The 22,038-nt window shown below is 40.1% G+C and overlaps 2 protein-coding genes across 3 annotated transcripts in view; both read right to left on the reverse strand.

Annotated features, from left to right (window-relative positions):
- Positions 1 to 226: 226 nt before the first annotated feature.
- Positions 227 to 6,350, reverse strand: hps1 (HPS1 biogenesis of lysosomal organelles complex 3 subunit 1). Of its 2 annotated transcripts, none has more exons than XM_026355892.1 (18): positions 6,087 to 6,350; positions 5,448 to 5,642; positions 5,222 to 5,356; positions 4,720 to 4,862; positions 4,476 to 4,584; positions 3,644 to 3,804; positions 3,427 to 3,529; positions 3,242 to 3,326; positions 2,752 to 2,810; positions 2,509 to 2,676; positions 2,153 to 2,332; positions 1,936 to 2,012; positions 1,706 to 1,843; positions 1,439 to 1,504; positions 1,104 to 1,248; positions 740 to 853; positions 542 to 624; positions 227 to 462 (listed from the first exon to the last, which is right to left on the reverse strand). In XM_026355892.1, exons 2-18 carry the CDS (start codon positions 5,562 to 5,564, stop codon positions 300 to 302), a joined length of 2,046 nt encoding a protein of 681 aa, XP_026211677.1. In that variant the 5' UTR covers positions 5,565 to 5,642; positions 6,087 to 6,350; the 3' UTR covers positions 227 to 299. The 2 variants fall into 2 exon arrangements, with proteins under 2 accessions (XP_026211677.1, XP_026211678.1); XM_026355893.1 differs by having other exon boundaries at positions 2,752 to 2,807; positions 6,087 to 6,349.
- A 2,633-nt stretch (positions 6,351 to 8,983) lies between these two features.
- hpse2 (heparanase 2) overlaps positions 8,984 to 22,038 on the reverse strand; it is a 46,653-nt gene continuing 33,598 nt past the window's right edge. The window contains exons 7-12 of the mRNA XM_026353849.1: positions 19,197 to 19,290; positions 18,299 to 18,405; positions 18,033 to 18,147; positions 15,019 to 15,164; positions 12,836 to 12,982; positions 8,984 to 10,750 (exon numbers count right to left, since the gene is read on the reverse strand). Coding sequence (XP_026209634.1) covers positions 10,591 to 10,750; positions 12,836 to 12,982; positions 15,019 to 15,164; positions 18,033 to 18,147; positions 18,299 to 18,405; positions 19,197 to 19,290 — 769 coding nt within the window. The 3' untranslated portion in view covers positions 8,984 to 10,590. The remainder of the gene's footprint in view (positions 10,751 to 12,835; positions 12,983 to 15,018; positions 15,165 to 18,032; positions 18,148 to 18,298; positions 18,406 to 19,196; positions 19,291 to 22,038) is intronic.

A 22,038-nucleotide genomic window follows, 5' to 3' on the forward strand; every position in this document is an offset into this window, starting at 1 on the left:
GAGGAGTTTTAGCTCATTCTTCCTGCAGAACTGCTTTAGCTTTGTCTTTATCCCTTTTGGTTATTATTTTAGGCACATTATATTTGTTAATATTCTTGATTTAGATGAAGATCAGATCAGATTTTATGACAAATGAATGCAGAAAATTCCGAAAGGTTAACATATATTTTCTTGCCACTGTATATTAGACAGACACACACACACATATACTACATACAGAAACAGGTTTTTTTTTTTTTTTTTTTTTAGTTCTTGGCTATTCAACACCTTGGTTACTGAGTTCAAGTGTGTGGGTGTGTTTACAGCAATGGATTGCGTGATGGCTCCCACAGTTTGCTTGCCAGCTGTCTGCAGTGCTGGAGGATGATCTCAGTGGGGATGACCCCCAGGTGAACCGTCAGCAGCTCATAGCACTTCACCATCTCACCCTGGTGATTCTTACTGTAGTACCGCAGCAGTTTCCTGTTGGACATATTACTTCCTGTAGTCAGCAGCACCTTTTACATTAACCATATGTTTTTTCCCATGCACGGTTGTTTACCTGTAGTAGTCCCAGGCAAGCATCCCGATGGGGGCAGAGTCATCCGGCAGGATAGGTATTTCTCCTGCATCTAACTTAAAGCCCTGATTGATCACATATACACATTATATGATGCCGTCTTTAACCTTTCACAGTATCCTAGGCTGCTGAATTGATTTTGCACATTGGAAAGTAAAACATGGCATGCCAGTGACTTACCGTTTCATTTTCAAACCAGAGGAAGTAGCAAAAGTAGAAGTCTCCATCCCGCAGTGTGACGGTGGAGTAACCCTTGCGGAGAAAGCGCCGTGTTGTGCTGACCAGGCTCCAAACCTTGAGTATGGATCAGTAAAGAGAAATTAATTTAAGACCCAGTGCTTTTCAGTAGTGAGAATTCGGCCAAGGAAGGTCACTTAATACTGTAATATAAACACATCTTCTATTTATATACTGTAATTTAATAATTAATTATTATTATTAATGATTCTCTGCACTGACTTGAATAACTAGACAAGATGAACAGTTTCTAGTTAAACAGTAAATAAATATCACACTAATTAGTTGCATTTCTCATATGCTTGACCTTGTTTTTGATGAACTGAGCCACTGGTCCCTTCCCCAGCTCAGATGTTGTACGTTCTGTGATGTTGAGTGATGGTGCAATCATTTGGCCGGTGGATCGGTCCACACAGATAAAATGGATGAGGCCTGGAAAATCCTCCAGGTAAGTGAGATTAGGTCAAGATCAATAAACTCAGGATAACAGTGTGTTATACCTAAAAACATTAGGTGTACATACAGGTGTATGTATTTTGTTAAGGCCTCTAAAAGCATGTGCCTCTATAAATATTGCAAATTTTGTTTTATGCAAAGCAGCATGGCATCATAGGGAGCAGGGTTATTTTGCAGACAGGATATGACACCATGGTGATATTCCTCTTGCTTTTCACCAGCAGGAAATCCTTCCAATCCATCAGTTTCTCTCTGGGAGAGGAACAAAGGGTGATAGAAAAAGAGTAGAGAAGTAACAGAAGAAGACAAGGAAACAAAGAAAATGCATGTGATCAGGTATCTGGCTGTGGACTCTTGCAGATAAAAACTGATACAGAAAGATTCACATGTGGAAAAAGTAGTAAATAAACAACAAAAATAGTGCAAAAAGATATCCAGGTAACTGATACCCACTGCACCATGGTTTGAGCCCGATCCTGCAGTCCAGGGGAGAGATGTCGAGGAATGTCGGCTGGTCCACAGTCAATAAGAAAGCACTGTCGGTATATACCACACAGCTGAGTCTTCATATTTTTACAGCATGGGATAAGACTAAAACAAAAACACCAATAAAATCATTTATAGGCCATCCGACAGCTGAGCTATGATGCATTTTGACCAGCAGAGGGCTGTAACAGACTTACCTTCTGTTGAACCCGGGTCCTCCTCTTGCAAAGGCTCGGTTCTTGAACTCCGTCCAGACATTTTGTAACTGTGCAGACTGGACAGAAAATGGAAGAACAAAACTGTAACTCTATGTGTGATTAATCACACGTCTTTTTATAAGTGTGATTTGATTTGACCAACAAAAAAATCATTTATATCAAAATATTGGTAGACAGCACACTTAAAAACTCATACCTGAATCTCACTAGTTGCCAGCGCTTTAATGAATTTATCCAGCTTGTTGCGGATGTCGTGTATGTTCAGTTGGCCTCTAGTAGCAGCAGAACCTTCAAGGCCTTCGCGTAAACGCTTCTCCAGCTTAGCGAATGCCTCCAAAAACGTATACACTGACATGGCCACTGCATTGGTGGGAATCTGACAGAGATATACCTAGATTCAGTAGCTCATCAAGAGAGCAAAGATGTATTTAGGTAACTGTGAACGCAGCGTAAAACTCTCCAACCACACACGTTAATACTGAAAGAGGAATTTGTATTTACATTTAGGCAAGAAAAAAGTACATACATGGGTGTGTGTTAGTGTCCACAAACCTTAGTGAGCAACACTAGTGTGATGCCAGGCCACAGTGGCAGACAGTACATGGAGTGAGGCATCATGGGATACAGCCCATCTTTGCTTGAGACATCCAAGAAAACTCTGTGGGGCGTTGAAGGGTCAGGTGGAGGAAAATCCAGCGCCTGCAAGCTGTCTTCCGCCATCTGAAGACATCAGTATTTAGTCAGTTTTGTGGTCTCGTTCCAGTGTATTTAGGACAGAATCAGAATTATTATCACCTGAATATCTGGGTCGATAAACTCAAACACAGGAGTACTTCCTCTCACTGGCTTGTCTGCTGACACACAAAAATATAGATTTTACGACTTTAAAACTGTAGCAATGAACAAGAAGGTCTCTAAATTCACAAGTGAACACACTCTCAATCCAGACTTCATATTACTAACATCTTGTTGCAGATTTATTACATCAATATGATGAAGCGCTTTGGTCCCTTTCGCCCTGAACAATAAATTCTGACATGTGGATAAGAATGTGGGCTGGGATACAGGGAAGGGCATCAGTCTATATGTATCTATATGTATCTATATATCTATGCAACCAGGTGTCTATTTTTTTTAATGAATTGTTTATGTCTGCGTATTTATTTGTGGAGTAAGTAGTGACTGTAAAAACAAACAATAAACAGGACATGACAGACGTCCTACAGTATCTATATAGTTGAATAAGAAGATCATAGAGATACACAGAGTCCACTATTTAACCCACCTGAACTGCTTGAGTCTCTGTCTGTAGGGGAGGGTTCTGGTGTGTAAAAACTTTCCGGACCAGAGCCCGATGTACTCTCAATGTCCTTCACAGACAAACACACAATATGCACAGAATAAATAGATTATGAACACTCTGAAACATACCATAGTGGTGCTTGGTGAGTGGCTGTGAAAACGTCCTACCTCAGGTCCTGGGTCTTCCAGGTCTACAGTGCTAGGATACATATTCTGTGCCATAATAATGAGGGCCAGAAGGTCTGAGGTGGAGAGTGTGCTCGCACTGCGGCTGGAATAAGAGGAGGAACAGAGCCACAGGATACTTTACAATAATACCTCAATAAATTCAAATAAATGAATAATTAATAAAAAATATTACAGAACAAATGTGAAACTCATGCACCTGGAGTAGAAAGCTAGCAGTTTGGTGTGAACCAGAATAAAGGCGTGTAAAACCTCTTCTCCTGCTCTCTCCACACTGCTGTTGAGCTGCTGAACCAAACGGCGCTCCAGGAACTCAATGCACTGCTCACACAGTGTGGGGTGGATCAGCCTCTCCACTGCCTGAGAGAGACAGAAGGGAAAAGAGATAGGTAACAATAATATAATTTGTAAAATATATATTTTTGATGTTCAGCTACCAGGGCGTTACTATTAACTCTGATTAATTTAACTTTAGAGTTAGTTTTAGCTCCTGGTTCAGTGTATAGCTGAGTACTAATAACACATGGCTTCAACCATGAGCTTCAGTCTAGTTAACCCACTACCCAATTACAAAAGGGGCTTTAAATAGTAAGGACAATGTATCTTTCTATACGTTTCTGCCATCTAGTGGTTGACTTTATATCCTAAAACTGTAAGGACAGGCATTTTCAGCCAGTGTGACTTGATGGAGACAAATGCACACATTTATTCTTGTGCAAGTAAATAAGCTAAAAATTCACCAATTCACAGACACATGAGATGATTAGAGACTGGGCAAGGGTTAGAGAGACTAATTGTTGGATATGAAAAATTCAATGGCAAATCACCACTAGTCAAGCTCGGTGTTACGAGAGCAGCTGGTGCATTTTCATTATACGAAGTGCTCAAAGAGATCTCTGGTCCTGCTGCATTGATCGTTCCAATGTGTGTCTTTTGTCTTTTGGTACCGTCTTGTTCTCACAATCTATATCAACAATCAAACTTCCCTCAAGATGAGTACAATGTTTCTGATGTGTACAGTAGCAATGCACCTCCACTAAGAAGCTCTGGTCATTTGCTCGGAGGTGGCTGTAGGTCTCCAGCAGGCCCTGGAGATGCTTCCACAGCCTCGCTCTTTGCTCCGTGTCCTGAGGACGCAGTCTGGTGGCGGAAAACACAGTTCATACACCAAACAGATGCTATGTTAAAACTGTGCAGTATCAAGAATGAACACACACACACACACACACACACACACACACACACACACACACACACACACACAGAACGTCTTACTCTTTTCTAAGGAGGTTACTGCTTAGGGTGACCATGCCAAACAGGACCTCAATCATCTTCTTCATCACATAGATCTTCCTCCTCAAATCATCCTCTCCCTCCTCACCATCTCCGTTCACAGCAATGTAGACACACTCATCGAACTGAGAAGACAAGAAAGTGGAGGCGACTGTATTTAGATAAATATGTCAGCTGGAAAACACCAAAACGTCTGTTGGGACTGAAAGGATCTGAAACACCTCGACTGTTTGGACTTGATAACTGTATCATGTGCTGCAGGGGGACAAAGCCTAGTTTGATTCCCTCACAAGACTCACATGACAAACATGATGCTTCATTTTAAGAGAGGCTGCATTTAGGTCACACTGTCGGCAAATAGAAGTTCAAGAAAGCAAATCTGCTTTTTAGTTTGTCCTATATGTCTGGAAAAATATTTTTTTAGGTCATAAACCCAATTGATAGAGGGGTAAGGACAGCTTTTATAGTGGCAGACAGTTGCTACCTGGTGTAAGATGTAAATGTGGTTGTTTTCTGTGGTGAAGGCAGTGTAGTTGTCACCCAGCCTGTCCACCATAGTGCTGCAGGAGATGATGATGGGCGCAAACAGAGTGCTGATGCAGTCCTCGAACGCTGGAAGCTGAAAAATAAAACAAAGAATATATGTTTGAGATTCAAAGTTAAAAAGCATACGCACCATATCAGTTGAACATGGCTTTCTTGCTCCTTACCCCCTGGCCTTCCTCTTGAGCTGCCCCATACTGCTCTTGGATATTCTGCTGGAATTCGGGGTCGGTCCAGTGAAAGAGGACCTCGGCGCTCTCACTAGCTATAAGCAAGCACTTCATCTGGACCGCAGAGGCACTGCTCCTGTCCTGGCTTTACTGCGATGCCCTGTTTGTGCCAACAGCTCCGCATGCAGTGTTCTGTAAAGTAAGAAGGGCGAAAGCTTTGAGGCAGGAGACATAAAACACAGCCCAGGGATGGAGGATTCCCGGGTATGTTACTTCAATGATCTTTAGGAGATATACGTGTGAGATCCTTTTCTGGCCTACAGGAAGGAAAAAAAAGTTAGTGCAACACTTCCTTAGTGTGCCAACCCACCACAAAGCACCCAGCTGCCCGGTGTAAAGCATTAGATCATGCTGCTGTGCTGGGACCCAGCATGTGGTGAAATTCATATAAAATCAGCCTGTTGCTGATGCTTTAACATTTATTGTTTGTTAATTCATGTTTTTCATCTGAAGCTAATCCGATCCGCACATTACACCCCGTGTTTTACCCCAAACCTTCCATTCTTTATGCATTTTGATCAACTTGCGATCCGACTGTCCCAAACTGCGCCAAACAAGCACACAACGATAACTCACTCTGCGGGCTTTCGGCGGCGGCATCTCGGTCCGGTTTCTCAGTGCAGTCCAAAGCCCGATCTCTCTTCAGTGTTTGGTGCAACTTGTGGAGCAACTTCTTCGTCGACTGCTTCCTTCCGCAATGCGCGCAGCTCCGCGCAACCCCCCGAGTCATGTGACGCGAGCCGCTCCGAAAACAGAGCGTCGGGCTGCGGGGGTGCGTCCTGTCGCTGGTCCTGGGTTAGTGTCGGTTGTGAGTGGCTGTTCTTCCCAATGCACTGCTCCTGAACAGCCCCGGGGTCAGTGAAGCAGGGAAAAAGTCATGTGCTGGTGAATCAAGTGGAGCACATGACCGAGAGGCTGCGCGCACTTTGGTATTTGTGGAATTCAGCTTTGGTTGTTCACACTAGGATTAAACTTGTTTGTGCCTTTTTATTCCTTTTATTCGCTAACAGGGAAATAGATGAACCCTTTAATCGAAGTCGTAGAGAAATTAAACTCATAAACACGACCAGTGAATCAAATAGTGCTTTTATCATGATACACATACACACACACTAGAAGGAGCAAGAGAAATGCACACTTTGAGGCCTGTCTGCTGAATATTTGCACATAAACCTTTAACCTGACAATGCAATTCAGATCAGTCTGCAGGCATATAGAGTAGTATTCATAGATATGAGGGTGTTTTCAATTTAAGAGAAAAGCATCAAAGCAAAATGTCCCAACACGACCATGCTCAGATCAACACATTATTATTATTATATGATGGACATAAGAAATTCATGGTGCACTATGAGCTCCAGATTGTCTCCCGTACTTACTCCTACATAATTAATGCAGGTTTTTCATATCAGTGGCGTAAGGCGACACGCGTATATGCTGCATATAGCTACACACTCACCAAACGGGAGGTTTCTCAGAGAATGTTTTGATGGCTACAACAAATCTGTGTTGTATCATAATATTCAGCAGTGATTGTATGTTTTGGTCTCTGAGCGGAGCAAAACGCCCCATAGGAACATAAATATTTATGTTTTATTAACCTTGCTTGGGTCAAAATGGTCCAAAAAAGCCAAAGAGTTGTAACTCTGTGGGCCAAAGTCTAATCTAGTCCATCAGTTTTCTGGGGTTCTAGCATTCATGGAAATCTTATTTAAGCTGACTCCTGTATATACAGAGTAAACATCATGGAATCCTCAGTGTTTGTTAACAGGCCAAGGTGGCCTTGCATGTCTCAGACTGGATCACAGAGTATAAACAGTGTTATGCAGGCCTGGGTAACAGTTACCTCCACTAAGGAGCACTGTCACGCAGAAGTGGCCCAACACGGCACAGTGCTCCGAAATCGCAGCGCCAATGGATTTCGTCAGTTGAATTGACATTTGTGCGTTGTTATTACAAGTTGCAGGTTAATGTGAAGCAGAGTTTGCCAAACAAAGTGGCTTGATAAGATCCTGGTCCGGACGTCAGAAAGTTCGATGCTCAAAATTCCCTTAGGGAGTTATTGGTGACCTATTACACACTCTACAAACACGCTTTTAGTTTCAGACTTGCAGTTTTTTTAGATTGTTAATACATAATCTGACTGTTTCGAACAGGTAGCTGATTTAAAAAAGGTTTTATAATCACACTTTTAAACCATTTTCTTGAGAGTGCAGCCCAATTCAGTGTACTCAATCTGTCTGTACCTTAGCTGCATGTTTATGTTTGCATGTGCTCCCCAAATAAAACACACTGTATCTGCATATTCATCTAAATCTGCCTATACACTATGTACGATCTTCAAAGTGAAGACTATTTTCTTCTCAAGAACCTCGATTAAACGGACCAGGTGTTAGCAAGTCTGGTTTGATTCTTACATGTCAACAACGTCAGCCTGTTTAAAATGAACCACATGCAAAATGAGACGGTTCCAAGTTCGTTTCTGAGACCAAACGTTTCTGCTACTTACATAAAAGCGAAAGCCCAATTCCCACGAATGGAACTTAAAGTACAAATATAATTAAATGTACATGCTCTGGATCACGGCGCTTGAAGGGCCGCCAGCGTTAATGACTCACTGACGAGAAATGTCAATACAGGATTCAGTGCAGTTTGTCTGGGAGAAACCGAGGCCACCTGAACGACGAGAAATGTAGTCAAAGAGAGTGCACATGATCTAACTGTAGTGCTTCATCTCTTTTTGACATGATCCTATCAAGCTGATCCCACTTGTATGTGCATTAGCAGACACTGCGCCAAGTCTGGTCCAGGTTTAATCTGTCTGGGCCAAAGCTGATGTCTGCAGGTTTTTGCCCATTTCGGCTTCATGTTTCCCATCAGCAGCTGCCTCATGCATTTACAAGACAGCACTCTACAAAGACTCGCTCCAGCTGCTTTCACATCTGGGGCCGTAGAGTGTAACGGTTTGTGTATGTGCGCGTAAGAGTGAATTAGTGAGTGAGCGTATGAGTGAGTGAGTGCATCGATAGCACAAACCTTTAATGCTCTGAAAGCTTTGATTAACAGTGCTGCTGGAATTTGGCAGTTTTAACAATTAGGATGCTCTTTCAATCTGAGGGTATTTCTACTTTTCTTTGTGATCCCGTGAAGGTATAAATCATCTCATCTCGCTGCTGCTTTGTCTTCTTCTTGTGAACATGTGCTGCTGCAGATCCCTGTCATATGCTGAGAACTGCCTTGGAGCCTGGTTGTGTTGCTGTGTGTTCATTCAGATGACAGACTTGGCTGTTTACACTGAAGTATGCTATAGTACCTTTAACTCGCCTCTTGCATTCAGCATGGTGAGATTCTAGGCAAAGTTTAAAGTAGTCTGAAAAATACATATTTTAGAGCAAATGGGGCACGAGGACTTTTATTTTTACTGATACATATAGAGAACATGTACAACTGCTTGGGTATTTATGGGTGTTTATTATCAATGTAAACTTTTTTAACCAAAAATAATATATAGGCACACTTTACATATTAAAATAATGCTCTCCCAAAGAAATATTAACATCTCTGCATTAACTACAAACACATTCAGAGGGAAAATATTCTTTATATTTACCATGTTCTGCACATCTGCCATGAAAATCTAGAAATGTTATGATTGCCTTTATTTATGCTGGTTCAGAACACACGGCAGGCAACATAAGCACAGCAAAGTTATTACTCCTTCTGTGGCTTTGGTCTCCAGAATCACAAGCTCTTCTTTAAATAGGAGTCAAAACATGAAGAAATAAAACAATATATAAATGCAGATGTTAAACATTGGTTACGAACCGTAAACCATCTTAATGTAATTCCATAAAAAAGCCTGCTTCTATGACATCTTGGTTGCCCAATTATTTAATTAATACGTTCTTAAATTTATTTGTGACATTTTTACTAAAGAGTCAGGGCATTAGTAAAACTAATATAACTGTCTTTTATAATATAAAGATAAAGCAAAGTATTTAATCACATAAATTAGGTGTGTACTGTAAGTAAGAAACCATAATAAGTTTATGTTATTTATATTCATCACTCTTTTTATGTACATTTTTCTAATAACATGACTGTAAATCTGTACAAAAATACGTCAAATATATAATAATGTATATTTAAAAAATAGCAGCATAAAAGGATTATAAAATGTGACAACAGACTGAAGAGGACTAAGGTTTAAACATACCTGAAAAACTGGGATTTTAGAACGTTTTCTAAAGTATAACCCGAGTTTTGTGTGGACGCAGGCCAAGTGAGAACTAATGTTACGGACGAGTTCACGTTGTTCTTCAACAGCAGCAGTGACACATCGTGGCTGCCACACTCACTGCATTTCAATTGAAACCTGCAGCAGAGGAGCAATGATACACAAAACATACAAAAACACAGAGAGCCGATTTCCCCTTTAAGCCGCTCGATCTGGCAAAGGAAGAAATGTGTACTCTCAGCGGCGCGTCGAACAGGCTGGACATATATCAGTAGCTTTACCAGTAAAACTCATATACGCACACATACTCACACACACACACACACATACACAGCACTTAGTTAGTCCATGCATGACCTTACACACACCACAGCATGTTCTCTTTGTGGAAAGGATCAAGTCAAACTGAAGCTGACGTGGGTATGCTTCAGAAATGCTGCTGAGTTTTCTCTCATACTGTCTGTCGGTGAGAGTTAACAACAACCTCCAGGTTTGACCGTCCAAGACAAGAAATATGTAGCTTACTTAAGTCAAAGAATGTGAAATCAGACTTCATATAAAGACAAAAAAACCCATCGCTGTTCAAACAGGTCTTCTAGCATGAGGGATGGATGGTGAACAAAAGGGTTCAGTGCAGCCCCTTCTATTAGTCTTGGGCACATTTCTCGTTGTTGTGAGGAGAAAAGGGGAAAAATGGGTTTAATTGTAATTTGCTACACTTTTTCTAATGTTACCACAGAAATAATGGTTAAAGAGACTGGTTATACCAGAAGACTGAACTGCATGGGAGCCAGTAGTTCACTCTACTGAAGTGTCCTCGGAGGGGACAGTGAGGGGTCAGCGTTATCTTCGGCAGGCATTTGCATTCATGTTTTTGATTACATAAAATCCAATGGTCATGGGAGGCATGGCTATTGTCCGTCCAGCCCTCAGTGTCTTCGGTCTCAACTCTGGGAATTCATTGTCCACCATGAGCAGCTTCTCCCCGTTCAGCTGGACATGTCTGAAAGAGAAGACGATGGAAAATACAGAATGCATTAGCTCCTACCTCTGACACCTAAACTGGTGTATGTCCGTAAAAGAAAAATGAGGCGGTGCGTCAGATTTTTACCGCATTATCAAAAGCCTGAAAATGTGCATAATTTCACGGACTTTACTTTAGGTCTTAAATGATTATGATTCTATCAGTTGTACACTTGGGGGTGCTGCTGTTACAAAATTGCAGTTTCACAGCTGCTGTAACCAGATCTATTCCTCTGTACTGTATTGGTTTGAGACCTTTGCACTGAACTTATTTTATATTTAGCTTCAGCAACAGGGACTCATACTGTTCTTTGCAATATGAATAAAAGAGCTACAAGAAGTGACAATAAGAACTTTTAAAATAAGGTTTAGAAATGTTCAAAATATTATTTTAATACAATTTAACCGGTCATGGTCTCTAAAATGAGCTTTGTCTGAGAAACAGGTTGCTGTAAAACTGTAGATTCAATAATAAAATGTCAGTAGGATGTTGGGATATTGCAAGCAGATAAATCACTTTTCCCTCCATTTTGTCTGAGGAGGGAGGATTAAATCCAATCCAAACATTAGGTGTAAATGGAAAATGGTACATCTGTTAGCTAAATGCTAACAAGCAGCTATTAATAATTTCCTACCTTTTTTGACTTTCTTAAAATTATGGACTAACATTTAGTAATAGTCTTACCACAGCAAATTTTTTAAAACAATATGAAAAAATACTTAAAAATAACTATAGTCATGGTTATAACTCAAGGTGCACTGTGCACATTATTGAAAATGGAGCATGGGCCAAATGTAAAAAGATAATTATCAAACACGACTGGAACAATTTTGTAAAAAAAAAAAAAAAAGCATCAAATTTAAAATATGTTTATTAAGCTATTGTGATATGTTGCATAATAAATCATGTGTATACATAGAAAGTATCTCCTTAAACCCTACTGTGGTGTCACCTTTAACTAAACTTTACAGTGCTGTTATTATTACAGGAACACATTTTTAAATTATATTGTAAAACTCATAATACTACAAGCATTAAGACCAGTGGTCTGGACATTTTTATGTGAACCTCAAATTCAATAAAACGTCACATAAAATTATGCTCAGCAAAGAAAAAACGTGAATCAAACTGAATTGCTCAAGTCTTTCTGTCGGCAGACACGGCTCTGAATATATGGCCTAAAGCCTAAAAAAGTCCAACCACCCCGACAAATTTATAGACATCTGGTGTTGCTAAATTCTTCATAAAAGTTTCCCTGTGCTGCCTGTGGTAAAAAAAAACAACAACAACAACAACAACAAAAAAAACCTATGGCTTGAGAGCCCTCGTTAGCTTGCTCTCCTAATAATTGCCTGGCAATCCTGTTCTAACACCTAAAACATCCTCCGCCATTATGCTGTTATTGAAAGATCATGCCTAAGGCTCCATTAAGGCAGTATGTAGGTGTTGTATAGCACACACACTTAGAGACACTCCAGTCCTGAGTCATTAGGCTATTATTCAGGATTTTAGGCTCAAGTCTCGGTCGGAATAACAAGCCAAGTGCTTAAAGGAGAGAGAAAAAGGCTGAAAGTATAAACCTTTTATTTGAAGGGAGGTTTTAGGAAAACGTTATTCACCTTGTTACATGAAGTGTAATATATCATTATAAATATTGAGGTGATGATAGCTCTGTGAGGGCAAACGCTATGAATATAAAATGTGATCTAATGTCATGAACAGAAAAAACGGGTTTTAAAAAATGTGGGAAAACACACGGCAAATTCCTCGTTCACAGAGCGCTGAGTTCTGTGAATGTTTCCTTTTACAACTCGGTTGGCAAGACTCTGTGAAGATTTTTGGAATATGTCACGAAGGTCTGAATAATTATTTGGTTGTTTAAAATAAAGACCTTGAAATTTGTTTCTCATCATCCCTGCTACTAATCTTAATGCATCATGGCACTCCTGTGCCTGTTATAACCTGGGGTTTCTTACCATTTGCTTTGTCTAGTGGGACGGGAATAGGAAACAATTATTCAGTACCTCTGGATTGTGATTGTGTATGTATGTCTGAGACACTAACTTGGCTCTTAGTCCGTCAGTGCCGTACGGCTGCAGCAGGTACTGATGAACAGTCTTGTCCCGTAACGTCCCGGCCAACTTAATTTTCTTTCGTGATCGATGGAGGTTGATGATGTAGATTGTTATGGCCCCTCTCACGTAGTTATGACTGGCATCATACAAAAAAAGGATAAAGATTCATTATATATTACAATGCCATGTTGAATAAAATTCTCTGTAATTAAAGATGACTACAAAGAGGAGAAACGCTTTGATATTTTTATCTCATATAATAAGCTCAAACCACTACCCCTCTATCTGATCTAGATCAAAAGGCTTGAAGAAAAATAATAAAATGTGATAATACATGCTCAAGGAGGGAACTCCAATAAGTAGGAAGCCGACTTATCCCACTGCCTATATCTATATTTAGTATGAACCATTTCAAACAACAGTTCATTTTCAAAGCCTTTCTCATCCCTGTAAATGTTCTCCAGAGCAAAAATCTGCTTCTCTTATACAGTATCCATTATTTAAACCTGTCACTGCACTGTCCAAGGTCAGATGAAGGGTGTGAATGCAAGGGGCAACACGTCTTGAGTTACACAGACAACAGTGTTGAGTCCCTCTCCTGAGAGCAAAGCACTAGGGACACAACTTGATACTGGCCAAAGGTAAATAACTAAGAAAGACAGATAAGACAAACATGATAAAATCTAATAAGAGCCCAGGTCTGAGGACAAAGACAACAAAGCTGTAGTGAATACCACATGTCGTCCTTGGTGTTCAGGGTCAGGGCTAAATGGCCTGGTAGATATTTCTCCCAGTTACCACCTCTAAAATCGCATATCTTAAAAGCAATCCTGGTTTCTGGTTTGATGTTTATCCTGGTTCTTTTGCGCACAGGGCGAGACATTTATTATATTAACCCTGCAACACTGCTAAAATTCAATTTATTTACCGAGAGAAAAAAGTAATGTTCTGTTGATGGGAAAAAAACATGCTTCTGGCTCTGCGTTAAACTCTTGGAGCCTTGTTTCTGAGAAACATGGACCACGGCTCAGAGTGATAGATCAGATGGTTAGATGGAGAGAGAGATAATGACCTTTAAGGCCTTTAAAATGATGAGGTTCTTAAGGATTCAAACCAGGAACATAAACATATGTTGATGCTGTTTGATGTCGGAGCATCGCTGTAAAGTAAAAAAATGCCATGCAAACCACTAAAAGGGGTAAAAGGGTGGTGAAAGTCAAATATCTAAACTGCAAAGACTTTTCAAACCACTGACTGCCTGAGCTCATTTATAGTTTTTAGTGTCTACTGCAGGACAGTTAAACCACTAAGACTACAGTGGTTTGTCCACTTAAGGGTTGACCACAAAGTGGCAGAAGTAAATGCAGCTGAAGTTGCTTTAGATTTTTGTTTCACTGTGTGATAAAGGCCTAATTAATATGTAGAGTGAAGATCCGCTCCCTAGCTCCTCCATAAATACCAGGTAGCTGAGAGGAAACACTCATTGAAAACTATTTCAGATATTTGCGTGCGTGTCACCAACCATCTATCTGTGCAACACTTCAATATTTTGTAAGAGATGCTCCACCTGCAAATGAGCTCTGTCTAGAGTTAGGCCGTAAGTCTAGATGGTGCTGACAGCCGATGGTCTGGGTTAAATGATAACCTTGAACAGGCCATGGTGGTACTCTTCATCTCCTCTCGGCACAGACTGCCTTATTGTCCCTCCCCATCCCCCTAGAATACCCCCCTACAGCCAATCCAAAATGAAATAAAGGCCTAGCGCCCCTTTCAGCAGCTCTCTGACGGCAGTGAGACAGAACCCACACACCTGATAAGTGATACCCGTTAAGTTTTATAGGCTCTGAGCTATGAATGAGCGGGTGTCTGCGGTCTGCTTATTTATGGGAAGCTGAACGGCCTGGCTGGGGATTTTGTTCTCCCCCCACCAGACACAGAGCCTCAGGTGTTTGCAGGAGAACATAGTGAGTAGGCAAAGTAAAAACCAAGCAGCAGTCTGTAAATCTTGAAAGACAAGAGTAATGCAAGGCTAAGGGGATGTGTGCCTTGTCATCTGTCAGCATTAAATGAAATAAAACGACCAAAATACAGTATATGATGACAGTGTACACTCCTGGTGTGTTTAAATACAGGTTACACCCTAATTTAAAGTGGTTACGCAGTAGCACGTACTTGTCGTAGCTGGTACAGTGAGCGTAAATACGTAGCTTATCTCGTATGACTCGTCCTGGTTGTGGCTTCCTCTGCAGTCCAGCCACCCGCACAGCTAAAACTCTTGGACCAACCAGGCGCTTGAAGACCAGAGAGAACCAGTAATCCTGTAAGGGTGACACACATTTGGCGTTACTTTTAGGATAACATGGGTTCATCGTAACGCTCAGGACAGGATTTGTTTGGTTGCTATTTAAAAATACAATGGAAGATCATGCAGGCATGGAAATTAGGGGCCTGATGTGACTGATGGTAGAGAATCTGTCCAAAAGGGCTGCCAGCTCCACTGTATCTGTATAAAAACATGGTTAAACCTATAGTGAGGATTTCTACATAAAGAAACCTTTTACTATTCAACCACGAAATATCTTGGTGATTGTAGAAACTATGTGAATTAAGAATGTGCCAGCAACAAGCAGCTAGTCTATGAGAAGGTAAAGATACGTTTCAGGAAAATATGTCAGCACTCAACATTTAGCTGGAGCTGATTGTCCCCCATAAAAAGTCACAGTGTATCCAAAAAAAAAAAACCTCTGACCTGTTTAAAATTGACAGGTCTTAAACATGACATTTTTACTAAATATTATGCTCCATCATGAATTGCTGTTTTCTGTTATTACTGTTGAGTGGTCCACCATACTGTGTCTCACTCTATAGACTACACAGACTCAACACCTCTCCAAGAGACCCAGAACAACATGTGCTCCTCAGGAAGTTCCCATGCAATCCTGCATATGGCAACATTTAAGGGCTTCTTTTTTCCATGCAGGCTTTAACTTAATTTGCTGCCAAGGCATCGAAGAAGCAGAGCACAGTATGGAACTGTATAGTGTCAGCCACAGGCAGAGGGATGGACAGATGAATGTATGACCAGAACAGTGATCTGTGATTAGCGGATAATGTGTAAAACTAAGAACGGCCGTGATTCTGGAGTTTTATTTATGCACGATGGCCGGAGAGATGCTATGATCTTGCTATGTGTGTACATTTCTATATACAAATAAAAAAAAAACATTAATAAATGTATATAAACTATGTCTGTGTTAAAATTTCTGTTGAGACTGTTGAGACTTAATAGTACAGGACAATTTTTTAGGAAATGTCAAATGAGGTCCTTAATCGTCGGCAGTCTGACTGCCTGTTTTCCTGTCTAATTGCTTGTCTGTCTGTCTGTTTTTTGCCTCCAGCACCCTTCTCTGGATAGATGGATAGAAAGTCATCAGATGGAGAAAGCTGAAATACAGTCGATATCAGGATCAGAAGGAAAGACCATGTAAACCGTGGGACTCCAGGAAATCATATTCCACTGACCACATCGGGAATAACTATTAACCTTTAATATTTAGCCAAACACGGTGAATGAGAGTCCAACTGCTGTGTTGAGACTCTCAAACTGAACATTTCCAGGTTTCTAATTTAAGTAGATACATAAGAAGTAAAAAAACTGTGCTTCTCATAAAATAACAAGAAGTAAAACATGTATAAGCATATTTCCAAGACGCTCATTCCTAAACGTTTGGAGTCAGATGTCGAACACGTCTTTTTTAGACGGTCTAAATGTACAATATACTGTCTTATCTCAATGTTTTCTATATGAGAAATAAAGAGTGTGTTGAGCCAAGACGTCTTTATTTATTCAACAGAAATATTTTCTCTTGAGAGTATCTTAAAGAAATCTGAAACAATATGGCCTCAGCTTCAGCCCCCAAACTAAATCCTAAAAATTCTCTTCAAAGAGTGAACGTAAGACAACAACGTCCATCACAGCACAGTTTTAGTAATTTACAACCCAACTCTGAAGGGAGGCAACGGGCACGTGTGGAGTGTAGACTACACAAAACTGGACAAGAGAGAATGATTGGAACAGAAGAGTAAGTGAGAAAAATGGCATAAAATAAGTGCAGTAAAAGGTGAAGTGCTTGAGTGATGGTGGGCCGGGGGCTTTAACTAGATTCTACCAATGGGGTTGTCATCCTATAGGGGAAAGGGCCAAGTCGTAAATTTCCCATGCAGCGGACAGGTTGGCCCTGCAGTGAATTCTCTCAGCGGGTAGGCTGGTGCAGGCTTTAGACATCCAGCCATGTTAAAAGCATTATGATCCTAGCAGGGGAGCGTCAGTCCCAGAAAAATAATGGAGACAAAGAGGGAAGAAAAATGAAGCCATCTCAATTGTTTAGTATCTTATAGCTGAGAGGCAAAAAAAAAGCTAGAAAAAAACCCTCATTAGCTAGAAAAAGAGCTAATGAGGGTTTAAGTGAAAAATGATTGTCACTATGCTGAAAAGATTAGATCATGAGATCAGTAGGATTACCAGCTTAAAAAATTGTATTCAATTGTAATTATTCAATTGAATAAAGGATTGCTAATACTCAGAATGAAATAATATTAACAGGAATAAAAGGAGTAATAACTATAAGATTTCAACTTCTCAGTCCTTTTCTTTGCTTTTATGTGAATTTTACACATCATTCCAACTTTTTTTTTGGAAGTTGAAATGTTTTTCTAACAGTTAATACAACGCTGTGGTCTAAGCTTGTTTTATTTCTGTGACAGACTAAAGCACGGAGGAACTTGGTATTTGGCAGTTCCATTGCACACAATGTTGCAGGCTATTTTACTAATATGCCTGCATATCAGCATCTCAGGTTGCAGATCTCTCACCGGCCGACTGTCCCACACAGAGAAGCACACAGTTGTGATGGGAGCTGAGGGGAACAGTGACACTGTCCTGAGCTACTGATAAAGGGCTAAAGTTACATGGCATTTCGCCCCTGCGTCTAACCACTCATCACCACTAAACACCTTTCATCTCAGCTAATAGCTCCCACGGGAAAGAGCAAGAGGTGGCATCGAGGCTCTGGAACAAAAAAGGTCCAGGGAGCAAGATGACTACTCAGGTTCAAAAGCCTGAATTGGGGCTCTGATAATGTGAACTAATAGCCACAACAATTTTAAAGTAAAATTGAGAGACTTACAGGTAAAGGGTTAAAGTGCTGGTCCACAAGGTGTGTGTATCCGTAGTCAAAGAATGAGTGACGCAAGACAACATCTATTCCCTGCACAGCAGCCATACCCAGCGTGTTCACCCACCTGGAATACATATGAATGCAGGAAGACAAAAAACTAGGAATGCAACAGCCTTCGATTTCCAATAAAATACAAAATGCATGATTATTTTTGCTTGACAAATATAAAACCTCACTTTCTTAAAAAACTACTGGATAACAATAACTGTACTCACAGAAAGCCAGCAGCGTATGTATCAGAGAGGTTATTGATCCCTCCTGCCCACGCCGGCCCCAGTCCACCCAGCCACACCTTCTTGCCGGGGGTATGTGTGTTCACAACCTGCAATAGGATCATACTTTTTAAAATAAGTAATTCATGTAAAAAATGCGTAATACTTTATATCATACTGACTCTTTTGTCATAGTCCCGGAATATTAGTGATGGAAAATCATCACAACTGTCAGCACAACATATGCAGCAGAGATATTAAGAAGCACAAAGTGCAGATACACAAACCAGAAACACAAAAACCTGATCTCACCAACTTTGGCAGAGCTCAGCAGAATCCCATTATTGTTACATTTCATTGAATGTTTTACATTTTGGTATTGGGAGGGATTGCTTCTTTTTCTCTGAGGCACTTTGGCACTCTTCGGGTCTCACAACTCAGCAAGTCTGCCACAGCAGCTATTGTTGATAAGATTACCTCATGGTGGACAAAACTCTTTTGCCCTAAAGGCTCACTCCTGCGGTTTGCACATGTGGCTTTATCATCACAAAAACTAGCTGGGGTCTGAACGATCCATAACTTGGCAGACTCAAACGCATGCAAGAACACTGTAGCTCACAATTAAAAGGAGTTATTCCTTCACATCCTCCCTCAATGTTAAAGTATAAATTAAAAAAGCAAAACAAAACAATGTAGTTCAAATAACAAAGATCCAAGATATGCATGGTAAAATATATGGCAGACAAGCTAATGTTGTATCTGCAGGAAAGATCGAGATTTATGGTAAGGTATGAATGAGCAGCCACATCAGAAGATATTTAAAGTATACTGTAAGTGCATTACATACAACCTGACATTATTTACATTAGGAGATACATTTCAGGACAGAAAGGAAAAGTACCTTTGTGACTTTAGTGATCTGTTCTGCCAGTGTGTCCAATAGACGTGTTTTTAGGAAGTCCTCCACTTTGTTCACTCTGCCATCCATGTAATAACTGTAAATATAGAGAAAATGCTGTGAGAGAAACACTCTACGCTCTTTGTACCAACGTGACAAATTCAAATTGGGTCAAAAAGGTTTTACGATCCATTTACACTTTAAGGGACACAACTGCACAAGTGCCGCACTAGCTTGGACTCTCCATCACCTTTGCTACATCAGTTCACTACTGATGAACAGATAAGTTATACTTTAGTGCATTGACAATCCGATTCTGTGTAAAAATCTGGGATTGCATGAGAAAGAAACTGGAAGCACAGAGAAGTCCAACTGAGACTGGAAAAGAAAAGACATGCAGGCATCCATCTGTGGTAATTCTGTTTGTTAGTGATAAAGACACACAGAAAGATGATAATAAGACATGATGTTAAGAGACCATGATGGGGGAAGAATTTATTGGTAAGTAGAGTCAAAGTACCGAGGAATATCAGCCTGTGGGCAGACAGAAAGCCTCTCCAAGATCCTTCGCAAGAGTCCAAGAGTGGAAACAAGCGAGCAACAACCACACATTGTAGTTCATGTTTCAGGCACAATAAAACGCATTCACAGAAAATTTACACTGCAGAGAGAAAAAGAAAAAGAAGATGCACGACTCTTAAAATCAGCCCAATATGACAGCTGCTTATAACACTAAGAAAACGCCATTTCTAGGAACACTGTTAAAAGTGCTCACATGTTAAAAGATACAGTCCATTTGGTATTATGCCAAATTTCCTGTGTTGGATTTAGCTGAGAGGAAATATGGGCATTTTAACTATAATTCCTGGTTTTCTGCATAAATTGGTCATGAAATGTGATCAGAAATACAAAATGAATTCAAGTTGTAACAATTTGTAGCGTAAAGTGGTATAATATTCACACTGTAATGTCTTTTATTCCATTTCCTTTTATGACGTGGAATTTCATACCCTGGGATGCGGACCAAAAGGATTATTGCGAGCTCTCTGGAAAGATGACAGGATAACTAAATAATTTGTAGAAAGCTATGACTTAATCTGTGCGTTGTTTACACTCTGAGGCCGGGACCTTGGGACTTTTCCAAGGCTGTGACGAAAATTTCATCGAGGTTAAGCTCCGATTGCAACACTGCCTCGCCCCACGTGAGGAAAAGCCATCTCTGTTCTCAGCAGCTTTGTTCACACATCTGTCACATCAGCAGACCTCCGCTTGGAGATTTAACCTTTGTTTCAGAATGTTTTGATGCTGCATTTGTTATGATTATATGGCCTTCTTGTCTTGTACAATGCAATTTTCCATTGGCATTGTCCCCCGTTTAGTTTGTTGAACTTTCGATTGTGAAATGCTCTGTTGACTAGAATTCTCTAAGTCACTTGATTGCCTCAATTGTAAATTTCCTGTCATTGTTTTCCTCGAGTGTTCTCCTGTTTTGGAAGAAAAAAAAAAATCTGAACTGGCACAAAACGTTTGTAGCTTTAAGCAGGACTGAAGCGAGCTGGTCTGGTTTGTTATTAAGACCAGTTGTTGCTTTAGAAGATTCAGATGAGAAGTCTGCCCTGCAATGAGTCAGAGCCTTTTTTTTTTTCAAATCTCTAATTAACAGGTGTTGCATCTGTTTCTGTTATGTCTTCTATTATGTCATGGAGTTGATAAAAGAAGCAAGTGGATTTAGAGCTAAAGAAATTATTTATTTCACATTTCACTTTACAGCATTTCCTTTTATCTCATGCTGCTTTCCTATTGTTTGAATGTAACTTTGATGTTTATGGGATAGGCCAGTGTTGTTGACTCTATATGACATCACAGTTTTATTTAGTTATGGTCATTCTGCAAATGTCATCTCATCCTACATGGCTGAATATTCACAGATGGAGGTCAGTTGAATTTTTAGCATTTAGTATTTATACCTATAAACATTTAGTTAAATTGGTGCAATCCCAAATTGAACAGTTCAGTTAATGAAAATCTTTCCGTCAGATTACTGAGAAAAGATTTTTACATAAAGGCAGACTGGTTTCTTTTACATTAATATTGTGTTTTATCTGAGATGAGACATTTTTATCTTTTAACCTTTATTTTGTAAACAAAAACTCATGAATTAAGTTAAAATAATGGAAATATTAAAATAAAACACAGATTGGTCTATAACAGAATACTAGTAACAATAGCAAATGTAGGTGTCACTGAATGGCCACGTGGTGCACAAAGACATTTGGGTTGATGTTATCATGATGTCAGTCATTGCAGATGAAGAATATGTATGTTTCCCTTAGGAACAGCATCAGTACATTTATAGCACCTTTGTGTTTTTTAGGCTAGAAAGGAGATCACACATCTTTAACCTATTTTTTCTTTCCTCAGCAATAAATAAGAAGCACACAGGGCTGTCTGGCATGCAGTAATATTGTCTTTCTGACAAGAAACAAAAAAGATGTGGATATCTTGTATGGCCGTGCATGTAGTCGCAAAAAGTACAATTGATAAACACACACTTGAACAACCCTATTTCATTTCTAAATCACTCAAAGACAACACATTAGAGTCTAAAAAGAACTTAAGAATGATGTTTCTCAGTGGAAAATTGCGCAGATTGTAGGGAAATCATGGACACTGTGTCGTTCGGACTAAGGAGAAGATGGACCCTCTGACTTGCTGTCAGCGCACAGCACAGTTCAAAAGCCATAATCTGTGATGATATTGGGGTTTATTATTGCACCCAGCACATCTGTGAAAGTCCCATTAATGAGAAGGTCTTGCTTATATTAGCAAGACAATGCCAAACCAC

The sequence above is a fragment of the Anabas testudineus genome, chromosome 15 (assembly GCF_900324465.2).
Source record: "Anabas testudineus chromosome 15, fAnaTes1.2, whole genome shotgun sequence".
In the NCBI taxonomy this organism is placed as follows: domain Eukaryota; kingdom Metazoa; phylum Chordata; class Actinopteri; order Anabantiformes; family Anabantidae; genus Anabas; species Anabas testudineus.

What these genes read in the sequence shown, in the direction of transcription:
- hps1 (XM_026355892.1), bottom strand. Translation starts at nt 5,564, where the DNA reads ATGAAGTGCTTGCTTATAGCTAGTGAGAGCGCCGAGGTCCTCTTTCAC. An exon ending in AGGAATATCACCATGGTGTC is followed by an intron (nt 1,249 to 1,438) that starts ATATCCTGTCTG and finishes ACCTAATCTCAC; the next exon opens with TTACCTGGAGGATTTTCCAG. An exon ending in CTTGCCTGGGACTACTACAG is followed by an intron (nt 463 to 541) that starts GTAAACAACCGT and finishes TATGTCCAACAG; the next exon opens with GAAACTGCTGCGGTACTACA.